The 12,979-nt window shown below is 34.6% G+C and overlaps 1 protein-coding gene across 2 annotated transcripts in view; it reads left to right on the top strand.

The window, feature by feature from the left end:
• Positions 1-2,961: 2,961 nt before the first annotated feature.
• Positions 2,962-12,979, top strand: part of S6k (Ribosomal protein S6 kinase) — a 34,196-nt gene continuing 24,178 nt past the window's right edge. Inside the window, exons 1-2 of one of the 2 annotated variants that reach the window (XM_073984280.1) lie at positions 2,993-3,233; positions 3,394-3,874. In XM_073984280.1, coding sequence (XP_073840381.1) covers positions 3,776-3,874 — 99 coding nt within the window. In that variant the 5' untranslated portion in view covers positions 2,993-3,233; positions 3,394-3,775. Of the gene's footprint in view, positions 3,875-12,979 lie in introns of both variants that reach the window. The other variant, XM_073984279.1, reaches the window with a different exon arrangement.

Genomic DNA, 12,979 nt, shown 5'->3' with positions numbered 1-12,979 from the left:
GCCTCTATAACTCCAAACACCAATTCTACCAATTCAACCAAAATTAAAATTTGCGCAAAATTGCTACTCAACAATAAATGTAAATAATGACAAAAAAAGCTGTTTTTATATTTTTAGGTTATGTCATACGAAAATAACACTTGCAGGTATGAACGAACAAATTGAAAGTTGTATGGATGACGTCAATTTTGACAAATATAGAGAATGTCGAATGGGGAAAGAAATGGCAGCTCATATGACATTGATAGATGGTGCAAACAGCCCTTAATATGTGCAATATTGGAGATTTTCCTTACGCAATTTACTCTGAGCGTCCACACCAGCAATAATAGCTCTGTTCCTTAACGTTCAAGAATCTTTAAGTTTTACCACTTTTTACTCGAAAAGCGTTCCTTTACTTCAGACACAATACAATTCATATGGGAGCAGTTTACAACTTTTGCTACTTTTGCCGGTTTTACCATTTTCAGAAGTAAAGGAACAGGCCAAATGTAATAAAACTACGTCTCCACATTGCCTCCGTGGGTAGATATGGAATGATTTTATTTTGTGTCATAAGACATTTACATATAGTGTAAACTACCCCTTACTTTCCCAGCAAGAACTTTCTCAGAGAGTAAGGGGTTTTTATACTCTTTTGCTAGAAAATTGTAAAAAGTAGACAGACACCTTCCCAGCAAGCAATCAGCAGGCTTGCCAAAACAGAACAATTTGTCCGCCAATAAAGGAAGCAAACACGTAAAAATAAAAAATAAAATGAAACAAAAAAAGTATTTTTCCACTTTACAAATTTGTTCTCCATAAAACAATTGGTATGTTCCAGTACTGCAAGGATCTACTAATTTTTACTATTTTTTTCGATAACATAAGGGAAAAAGGTTATCGTAATAAAAAATAGTAGCTTGTTGCAGGTTCTGGAACAGAGCAAATACAATTAGAATATGTTATTCCACAGTAAAATTGTTTTTAATTTTTACAAACATAAATATAAATCAACAAAAAACTAAAAACAGATGATTGACTGTTTTCAGGAATGCTTCTTCATTGCTAATGCTTGCTAAAAGAAATTTGTCCAGCAAGAATTTGCAAACTCTCAGTGAAAGAACTGTCAAAATATCTCTCTCGAATCGCTCTCTTTTGCTGGTTTTTTGTGTTAACAGACGACTTCCAGCAACAATTGGCACAAATTGTTACAAATTTTAGGGTAACCAGACAGACCTATAGTTGAATTTGTTCAACTTATGCCCGTAATTTCTAGCCCTAGGTAACCGGGTAGGTAGCTACCTATTAGTTATCTTTACCTACGCGTTTGGTAATTTCTACGTGCCATTTACCGAGGCATGTAAATATTGAAAACATGTGGTAACATTGGTGATTTTCATTCATGATTTCCTAAGTCTGTGTTTAGACACACAAATTTCTCGGGAAAGTAAATTGAGTTTGGCGTAAATTGAGCGGAGAGGAAAGAGCTCCTCAATACTCTTTCCTACCCCCTATTGCCTAAAAACTGAATTTACTTTCCCGTGTGTCTAAGTCCCTGTTTATACAGGGAAAGTTGATGGGAAAGAAAATTGAGTTTATGGGCGAGGGAGTAGAGAGGAATAAGAGGGGGTACACACACCTCTGTACTGGCAAATTCTGTTTTGTTTCGTTTTTCTTCGTATACAGCCTGAAGTTGGCTGCAGATTTGTTTTTGCATTTTCTTTCATTTTATTTTCTCTGTCGAGAAACAAACAACAGCGGAGACAATTGAAAAAAACCATTTGGAGGAAAAACTATTTTTTTAAGCAAAAACAATTCGAAATAACTGGAAATATCAAAATTAAAATGCATTTCAAGGGTTCCTTTCATAATTAATTGTTTATCACACACGTCCATTTTTACTTTTCATTACAATTTTGCCTTGGCTTTGTTTTTTTTACGGCGCAATAAGAAAATGAGTGTGAAGAAGAATAAGAAAAATTATAAAATTGACACAAACATGATTTCCGTATCTAAACAACAAGGAAATTTGAAAAGAAATTGAAAAGAAAAATTTTCTTTCCAATTTGAATGTCTAAACACGGTCTAAACACGGACTAACATTGCCACATATAAGTGTTTTACAATTTTTAGCACATTGGCAACGATCAACCAGGCAAAATCCTTGGTGTAAGGGGTAGTTTAGGTAGTTTACACTATATGTAAATGTCATATGACATGAAATTTTCAATCGTTAAATATTCACTAATATGTGGAATATTGGAGATTTTCCTTACGCCACTTATTCTGTGCGTCCACCCCAACAAAAATATAATAAAATTACGTCTCCACATTGCCTCCCTTGGTAGATATGGATTTTTTTATTTCGTGTCATGTGACATTGACAGGTAGTGTAAACTACCTCTAAGTAACAAGGCCGTTTTCGACCCGGTAACGTTACCTGTGGGTTGAAATTATGAAATTTTGCTTACACGGGGGATATCTATGAACTCAAAGATAACTACGCGTAGAAATTACAGGCATTACAAAAAGTATACGCTCGACGTATTTCGGTGGTTCTCATAAGAATACATGTGTTCTACTTTTTCACCACACACGCCCTGGGTATACGGACGTATATAGGTATGGGCCTCATATTTCTGTGAGCTACTTGTGCAAAATATCAAGATATCAACAAAAGCAGACATTTTCGACATTTTCATTTCCAAATGATCAAAATCCGATGACAAATAACGACGACAAATTAACTATATACTCTGTTCCAGAACCTGCAAGAAGCTACTATTTCTTACTACGATAACATTTTTTCTTACACCATGATTTTTTCCTTTATGTTATCGGAAAAATTAGTAAAAATTAGTAGATTCTTGCAGTCCTGGAACAGACCAATAATATCGATATCAATCGATTTTTTGAAGTGAAATATCGATTGACAAGTACTGGAAAATGACAACATACCAACCGATGACGGGAAAAACTAATCGATGCTATCGATACTCCGTCAAAAGTCGATTTTTATATTCCTCGTGTTTTGTCGTCTCGTTTGTCATCATTCAGTCTGAATTGAATTTATTTATAACAACACAAAAATATTAAATTTTAACACGGAACGAAGAAATTCGAAGTGTTCTTCTCGAAAGACCTATCGCAAAAGTAATCTGTGCAAAGGCAAGATTCTGGACATTGCATACGGATTATAATTTTGCAAAATCGCGTGTATACGGGCAGATTTTAGTGTGTATTGTGTGTTTGTATGTAGAGTGCTGTGCTGGACAGAGCCATCGATGTAGTAAATTACATTACAATCAGTGTAAGAACTGATTGATTGGCTCCTGCACAACTAAAAACAAACATTCTGCGAAACCATCGTAACCCTATAAAAACAATTGACTTCCTCCTAAACTATTTTAGTGGGCATTTCCGCGTCAACGCATAATTGTTGAATAGAAAAAGATACTAATTCTCAAGGTCTTTCAAGCAGCTTTTTAGCTGCGCACGCAATTTAAAGAAAAAATAAAAAAATTGGTCGTGTTTTTGGATCACACTGGCGACGGACTATCAATAAACTTAACAATAAAATAAGTGAAAAATAAGGAAGACAAAAGCAAGAAAAAATAATTGTCACTGTTCTTTGTTGAGGTGTGTGTGATTGCTGTGCTTGCTTGCTTTGCTGCTGTCATCATCAACAAACACCAACCAGCACGAATTCAACGTGAATTCCATTCTTGCTGCTCCAACACCTCCTTCACGTTATTTCTTCCCCTAACAAAATATCTGGTGCAACAATTGCATTATGGCTGACGTGAGTGACCCCAGTGAACTCTTTGTTCTCGAACTCCACGAGGACGAAAATCCCCGTGATTCAGATGATGATAAAATTGAATTGGACGATGTAAGTAGCAAATCAAAAACTCACTCCTCCAGTCATCTTCATTTTTTGAACCACCAATAACCAAAATAGTGTTCGAACGTCTTGTCAGACTGAGACGAGCAACAAACAAAGCAAAAAGAAAACATGCTGCTCTTGTCGATTCTTAATTACGTATTTTTTTACACAGACACCCAAACTGAAACTGCTGAACAATAACAACAATTCTAGAGACGACGACAAACGACAATACACGCTGACTGACTCGTTCATTGTATTAGACAAAAAAAAAGAATCAAAATACCAAAACTTGATCAATTTGTGTGAATTTCGTCTTCGCATAAAAAATTATTAGAAAAAACATTTGGAATAAAATTTAGTTTTTTATTTAATTTTTGGGATACAAGAGAAAGTCTTTTTCCAATCAGAAGAAATCCCAAAGTCAAATTAGAAAATCATCAGGTGTCGAGATGGAATACTTGTCATTTGTTTACTTTGTTGTAGTTATGTAGTTGTGCGTAGTAAACTAAAAGCTAGAAAATCTAAAACATCATGGGTGAAGTAATCTGTCTATCTAAAATCTGTATCGTTCAGATAGCAGCATAATTTTGGATGGACAAGACAACAAATCAGGCTCTGTGGGCTCCACTTTGATCCTTTAAGGGCTTTGATGAGGGACATTTTAAAATAATATATTGATGTTCTTGGATTATTTTATTTACTTACGGGAACACAATTTTCTTTTAAATTATAAATTTTTCTCTAAATAGGCAATCCAAATCTCTTAAAAAATATATTTGTTCAATTTTGATTTTTTCAAAATAGTCTGGCTTAATACCATTGTTGTTGTTTTAATATTTATAACAACTAATGGCTTAAGTTGAATGTATTCATTAAGCTCGGATCGGGACCAAATTTTTTTCACAGGTAGGTCTCGTCACCCTGATCACAAATATATATAACATATATTGCGGAAGTCCATACTTCCAGAGATATGGGCCTCTGAAGTTCCGAAAATTCCCTTGTTAAAGGCCGACTATTTACACAAAAATTTATGATTTTAAAGAAAATTTTGTTCCCGTTCCCTAGATTTGCACCAGTCCATAGGAGAAAGCTTAAATCCCCGGACGAAGGTCGGCCATTTAGAAAAACTTTTATGATTTTAAAGAAAATTTGGTTCCCGTTCCCTAGATTTGCACCTGTCCATAGGAGAAAGTGTAAAATCCGGCCGAAGGCCGTCTATTTATAATAAAATATATAAATATGATAGTATATTCCTTAAGCTTTACCATATTATCCCATATTATCATTATCCGCAATAATTGTTATATATATTTGTGATCAGGGTAAAGGGACCTACCAGATCAGAGCTTAATGAAAACATTTGTTTGCCAAGGGGTAAGCCACAAACAAAAAAACAAGGTAACTGATGAGATCCTGTGGTGAGGATCGAAACTAGTCTTCCCTGCCTTATCCCTTGGCGAACAACGCCAAACCTTCTCCACTAATAAATTAGTTGTTTTAAATATTAAAACAACAACAATGAAATTAAGCCAGACTATTTTGAAAAATCAAAATTGTTACTGCTATCCCAATAAAAAACGCCACCAAAGTTCTATTAGAGAAACACTGGCACATTGGTTTGTGTATGCTTGGTTATGGCTAGAAAAAACTAACAACAACATTTTGTTGTGTTGCTTCGTTGAAAATCACATAAAACAGTGGAAGATGATTTGCTTTGTTTTGCATACACATTCGTCGGGTTTGTGTGAGGTTGCCAAAGAAAAACTTCTCATTGAAGTGTTTTCTTGGTTCACCTTTATACTTCGAGCTGACGATTGATGTTTGGGTATAAAAAGTTGTTTGTTGAAGAAGTTATTGAAAAATAACTTCGGTGGAGAATATCCACAAACAAAAAACAAGAGAACTGAGGATCGAAAATAGTATTCCCTGCCTTACCCCTTGGCGTACAATGCCATACCTTCTCCACTAATAAATTAGTTGTTTTAAATATTAAAACAATAGCAATGGGATTAAACCAATCTATTTTGAAAAATCAACATTGTAACAGCTATCCCAATAAAACACGCCACCAATGTTCTATATTTTTTCATGTAATTTATAAGTGCTTTCAAAATGATATCCATATTGCATATGTCCCGAAGATTTCAAGATCCGGTTCCGTCTCTTTCAATACCCATATCTCGGCAAATATAGACTTTCCAAGCATCATAAAAGCACTACCTTACAGTGCACTTTATAACCTCCACTAAGACAACTTACCTTCATCAACCTATAAATAACTAAGATATAAAATATACATGTTTAGAACATTGGAACCCTATCTCGGGAAGTACCTATGAAATTTGCAAAAAATGATATTTTATTTATTTATTTATTTTGTTGTGATCAGGGAGGCGAGATCTACCTATTAAAAAATTTCGTCCCGATCCGATCTTAGCGAGACAGGCTACTTATTTATGACAAATGCATTTTACAGATTCTCTACACACTATTTGCATCATAGCCTAAGGTACCATCGGTGAGTAAAATGTTCGGACTTTAACCCACTTTGCGCCGAGAATTTTCTTTTGCGAGAAAACTTAGAAATGTTTATGGAAATTATATTTTTGACACTTTTTAAGCATTTTTAAAAAAATAACTTTTTTCTCTAAAACGTATAGTTTTTTTGCAATCGATCCTGTATAATATTTAACTTTTACTGCTACATGGTACTTGTCTAAACGATATTCGGAGCGATCGAACTTGATGAATGCTTTCCGTCTTTCAGAACACATAATAAGTGTGGTTTGCACATGTTTAAATTGGCGGTATCCAATTCGGTAGGGAAGTCCATCAGTCTCATTCCTTTATCGTATGAATACTAAACTTACCCACTGTCGATGGAACATTTTGTCGCTCTTGATTTTAGCATTTAAGATGAAGGATACATTAAAGATGTAACCACAGATCCACTGAAGTTAAGTGAGTAGGTTTGGCGGGGCAGTAGTAAAGGTGTTTTGTGTCGTGCGGGCCCATGTCGCATACTGGGCAGATGTCTTGCACGGCGCGATCGATTTCCACCCAATAAGAATTTAGGCGACTGCAATATCCAGAGCCAAAAACTACTCTGGTTTGTCGTGGCAGCTGACGCTCCACAGCTGCGATAGATGGGACTCCGAGGAATTTATTCACACTATATTTGCTTATGGCCTTAGCAAGTGCGTCCGTGTGAATACTATTTAAAGCTGCTTGATATGCCTGTTGATCTAGGGGTTCTCTCCTATATTGTTGGAACTCCCAACAATATAGATACTGTAGATATACCTATGATGCTTATTTCCCAACCCAAAAGTCGAACTATATTTATTTAAGTTAATTTTTACTTATTCCAAAAGAAATACGTGGTGGTTGTGTGGATTAGAATCTTCGGCTTTCCTTTTTCACTTGCACCATTGGCCAGTAAGCTCGATTCCAACGAGAAATTACAGTCGAAATCGCTTATAACGTCGTCGTTTATAACGTCATATCGGTTATAACGACGATAGCCAAAAGTCCCAAATATCTGGGGCCTTTAATAGCCCTATCGCTTATAACGACATATCGGTTATAGCGACAAATTCCGTCGGTCCCTTGACCGACGTTATAAGCGATTTCTACTGTAATTAAAGAAGTACGTTATACATTTGTTCTGTTCCAGAACTGCAAGAATCTACTTATTTTTACTATTTTTTCCGAAAACATAAAGGAAAAAATGTTATCGTAGTAAAAAATAGTAGCTTCTTGCAGGTTCTGGAACAGAGCAAATATTTAATAATAAGTAAAAAATATCGAAAAATGTTGGAGTGATAAATCGATTTGTGCATTGTCTGTCGATAACTAAGGCCTCAAATATAACACTGTGCAACACTGGAAATGCAAACAACTTCTAATGGGCATTTTCTGAAAGTACATATTGAGACTACAAAAACCTTAATTGGGTTTTGTGTTCTTAGATCGGGTTTAGATTTTATGGCCTCATCTAAACCGACCTAAAATGAGCCATTTTTCCAGTGATCGGACCTTTATCTCCGAAACTAATAAGAACTTTGCTTTGCAGTCTTTAGCAATATTGTAGCCCTAAAGTAGTGGAACTTATGTGTCAAACAGATGAACTAGGAAAAGCTGCATCTAGCGCATCAAACTCGTTAAAATATAGAAAAGTTTACATAATTTCTGAAATTCTGGTCAGTAACAACTAAACTGTTGGAAGTTGAAACAAGTAACCATTCTAAAAATTTTCCAAATAATGTGAACATCATTTCTTCAGAACATTCTGAAACTCTGAAATGGTTATTTCACGTTGTTTAAGGGGTATTTCATAACATTCCTTTTACAAAACTTATTTCAAACAATGTTCACACAGGCTGTTTATTCTTATTTTGGGGATTTCAATGAATTATTGAAATATTTACCAAATTGTTGTTGAAAAATTTGCTATAAACAAGGCGATAGAGGCATTTTACAACAATATAATGTTCTGAAAAGTTGTGTATTACATTCCAGAGAATATTTTCCCAAAAGGTAACAGTAAGAAGAATTTAACATTTTGGGAGATACGCTACGAAATATACACAAATTATAGAATTTTTAAATATATTATAAACTTTGAGGCAATAAATGCAATTTTTCGAGTTCACTATTCCTCCAAAAAATTTCTTCTTGCTCTTATCTACAAGTTTGCTGCAGATGTCAAAACAAGATTCGCATTGGTTTCAGAGATACAGCCCCGATTTGTTTTAAAAATTCCATCTTTAACCATGTTTAGATGAGGCCATAAAAACTGAACCCGATCTAAGAAAACAAAACCCAAATACGGTTTTTGCCTATTGGTCCTCTACTTTCATAAAATTCTGGACAGAAGTTGTTTGCACGCGATTGGCTCAAAAATGTTGTACAGTGTAATTGTTAATAGTTTTTTAGAGTTTGTTAAAGGTTCTGAATACAGACAATGTTAATATTAATGCAGGAACAGTAACATATCTGGAAGAGTTCGATGACAGAGAAGCCGCTCCACAGCCGACAGAGAAGCCGCTCCACTGCCGAAAAATTTTGCAGTGATAAATCGATTTGCACATTGTCTGTCGATAACTAAGGCCTAAGGTTGTTAATGGTTCTGAATACGGACGAGGTTAAGATTAATACAGGAACAGTAACATATCTGAAAAATGGTTCATGTGAGTCTAGTCGAGGTTGTTTCAGCAGGTTTCATGTGAAGCCAAATCTATATAGTGTAAGTGCACCAATAGTCTGCACTTTAAGGATTTGTCTAACTTCAATCATTCACCATTCCGAGTAAATTTTTCCAATTGCTATGAACTGAAGCTTATTTGCTTCGAAATTTTGTTCACTTTTCGATGAAATAAAAAAAAATTTCAATTATCTTCTATACTTATAAAAGAGTTCAGTAATGATGACTCACTGACTGACTGACTGATAATCAACGCCCAGACTAAACGGCTAAAGCTAGAATCTTGAAATTTTGGGTGAGGGTCACTCTTGGTCCGAAGGTGTCAGATAAGGCTGCTAAAAGTACTAAAGGTACTAAAAGTACTAAAAGGTACTAAATATGGTACCCTTTGTATTAGGCAAACGCGAAGAGCTAGAATTCTGAAATTTGGAATGAGGTTCACTGATGGAGAGTTAGAAAGGTGTACCAAAGGGTTTTTGGAAATTCGAACTATAAGTGTTCGGAAAGTACTAAAAGTTACTAAATTTAGTACTATTTGGTATTAAGTGAACGGATAGAGCTAAAATCTTGAAATTTGGAATGAAAATCAATGTTTAGAAGATGAGTTGACATAAGGAGGTGGTTTTGAAAATGTGTAGTCATGTGTACGAATAGTACTAAATTTGGTACAATTTGAATTTAGGCGAACCGACAAAGTTGGAATTCTGAAATTTGGATTTACTATTACTGAGGTTTGAGATATGGAGGTAGTTTTCGAAATTCGTACATATGGGTACGAAAGGTACTAAATAGTACCAAATAAGGTACAGTTTGGATTTGGGGGAACGGATGGAGCTGGAATCCTGAAATTTAGAATTAGGATTAGTAGGATAGAGGTATTTTGGAAATTCGTACGAAAAGTACCTAATGGTACCAAATTTGTACAATACGAATTTAAGTGATCGGATAGAGCTGGAATAGTGAAATTTGGAATTAAGATTACAATTGGAGTGTGGGATTGGGATACTTTTGGAAATTTGTACTTATGGCAACGAAAAATACTAATGGTACCAAATTTGGTACAATTTGGATTTGGGTGATCAGATACATTTGGAATCCTGAAATTCGAAATTAAGATTACTTTTGGTACAATTTGGGTCACGGTACAATTTGGGTCAAATTTGGTACAATTTGGGTCACGGTGATCTGATGCAGCTGTAATACTGAAATTTGGAATTAAGATTACTGTTGGCGTGCAGGATTGAGGTAGTTGGAGAAATTCATACTCATGGGTACGAAAGTACTAAATGGTACCAAATTTGGTACAGTTTGCATTTGGGTGAACGGATATAGCTGGAATCTCGAGATTTGGAATAAGGAGTACTGTTGGAGTGTAGGATTGATAAAGTGATAGGATACCGTTGGAATTGTGAAATTCGGAATTAAAATTGATGTTGGAGTGTTGATAGATGTAGGTTTAGAAATTCGTACTTTGGATACGAATAGTACTAAATGGTACCAAATTTTGATTTGAGTGATCGGATATATCTGGAATCCTAAATTCGGAATTTAGATTATTGTTTGAACATAGTACTGAGAAAAAATTTATACTTATGGGTACGAAAAGTACTAAATGGTACTAAATTTGGTACAATTAGGATTTCGGTGATCTGATGTAGCTGCCACCCTCAAGTTTGGAATTAAAATACCTGTTGAATTGTAGGATTGATAAAGTTTTGGAAATTTTTAGTTATGGGTAGGAAAAGTACTAAATTTGGTACAATTTGGATTTGAGCGAACGGATAGAGCTGGAATCTAGAAATTTGGCATTAAGATTACTGTTGAAGTGTAGGATTGAGGTATGGAAGTAGTTTTGGAAATTAGTACTTATGAGTACGAAAAGTACTAAATTTGGTACAATTTGGATTTGAGCGAACGGCTGGATCTGGAATCTTGAAGTTTGGAATAAGGACTGTTGGGGTGTAGGATTGAGGAAGTTTTGGAAATTCGTTATATGTACGAAAAATACTAAACGGTACTAAATTTGGTACAACTTGAATTTGAGCGAACGGTTAGAGCTGGAATTTTGAAATTTGGAGTTAATATTACGAAAAATACTAAACGGTACTAACTTGGATTTGAGCAAACGGTTAGAGCTGGAATCTTGAAATTTGGAGTTAATATTACTGTTGGAGTTAGTTTTGGAAATGCGTACTTATGCTTACAAAAAGTACTACATTTTGTACAATTAGGATTTGGGTGAAATTATAGCGCTCGAATCCTAAAATGTGGAATTAGGTACACTTAGAGGTACGAAATGGTTCCATGCATGGTACAATTTTGTATATGATGAACGGATATCTGGATTCGTGAGATTTGGAATTAAGATTACGGTTATCATTTGCTTATAACGTCCGATTTAAGAAATATGTGTCATAAATATACGAAAAGTTCTGTACAAGTTCCGATACAGGCGTATGGGCTTGTTTCTTATAAAAGTTGAGAAAAGATGCGAATTTAGTGAAATAGGGCTTTTTGCTAGTATCCTACACCATTTCCCAATTGTCGGCATGACATGTTCCAGTAGTCGGCATCTTTTGTATTTGAACGCCAATAACTAAAAATTACTATAACAAATATGAACATTACTATAATAAAAGATAAAAATACTTAGGAGCACTTACCCTAGCTGTTCTTTGGACATATTAGCAGCAAACGACTGATAGGTTCTTCATACTGTATGAAAAGATAAATATATATCGCTCATTTACTCAAAGAGTGGCATAACTCAAAAACTCGTTTTCTGAGTTAGCAATTTCTATTTTTTCTACGACTTCTATTTTATCTTGTGTCAAATTTTCATGTTGATATCTCTAAAACTCAACGCGTTACAGCTCATTTACTACGAGTTTAGCATAATTCAACAAAAATGTTTTTTAAATCTTTGAAGCACTAAAACATTTCAAACCAAGCGTGATCTTGCACCGAAATTTAGCAGTGTTTACAATTATGGTCCAAGTAGTTATTTTAGTTTGTGTGTAATAATATTTTTAGGTTGGGAAGTCAAATTTCAAACGGCAACTTAAAACACGTTTTTCTCGAAACTTGATTTTTTGAGATGTGTCACTCTTTGAGTAAATGAGCGAGCGATATGTTGACCAGTGTTATAATTTAATAAATACTACTGTTTCCAATCAATTTACTACATTTTCAAATTATTCTAGTTCATTATTATAGTTATCTTCCCCTACTTCTCTATGGCAGACACCTCATTATCAGGTCTATCTCTAATTAAATTGTGATTTTTCGCAGTTTCTAGTACAACATTGAGTTGATAACATTTGCATTTGGGGAAGATAACTTCCATAAATCACTACGCATTATCAATTCTGTATATTTTCCCACGAAATAATTACCATTTCATATGTTTTACTCGGGAAAAACATTTGTAAAACATTTATAACATATTGTTTTGGAATTGATTGTAGTTCAAATCAAATCCTTTTGCTGTGCCATTGATTAGAGCCATTAATGTGAATGAATGTGTTATCGGTTTATATAGGGGATACACCTTTATACAAGAGTATCAATTCTTTTATCTCTCTTATTCATGTATATATAGATCACAGCGTTGTAGACAAGACAGACATAGTGGAGCGCTTATTAGAAATGTAAATAAAATAAAATATGATTACGTCTAGAGCTTCATTTCCGCAGCACAACCTGCCAATATAGAGATCCCCGACAGAAGCAGCGGTAGTTAAATAACCGACAAATGTTAGTTCTGCTATCAAAAACGTATTTCCACAAGACCAAGTACAAACACAATAATATCAGTCTAAATGTGATTAGTGTACATGTGTCTGACTAGCCATTTGTGCACTTCACAATGAGCGAACAACTTACAACTTTGCCTATGG

The sequence above is a fragment of the Musca autumnalis genome, unplaced genomic scaffold (assembly GCF_047663935.1).
Source record: "Musca autumnalis isolate F117 unplaced genomic scaffold, ASM4766393v1 scaffold_4, whole genome shotgun sequence".
NCBI classification, from domain to species: Eukaryota; Metazoa; Arthropoda; class Insecta; order Diptera; family Muscidae; genus Musca; species Musca autumnalis.
Note: the sequence above shows the minus strand (reverse complement) of the source record. Positions and strands in the feature narration are given on the sequence as shown.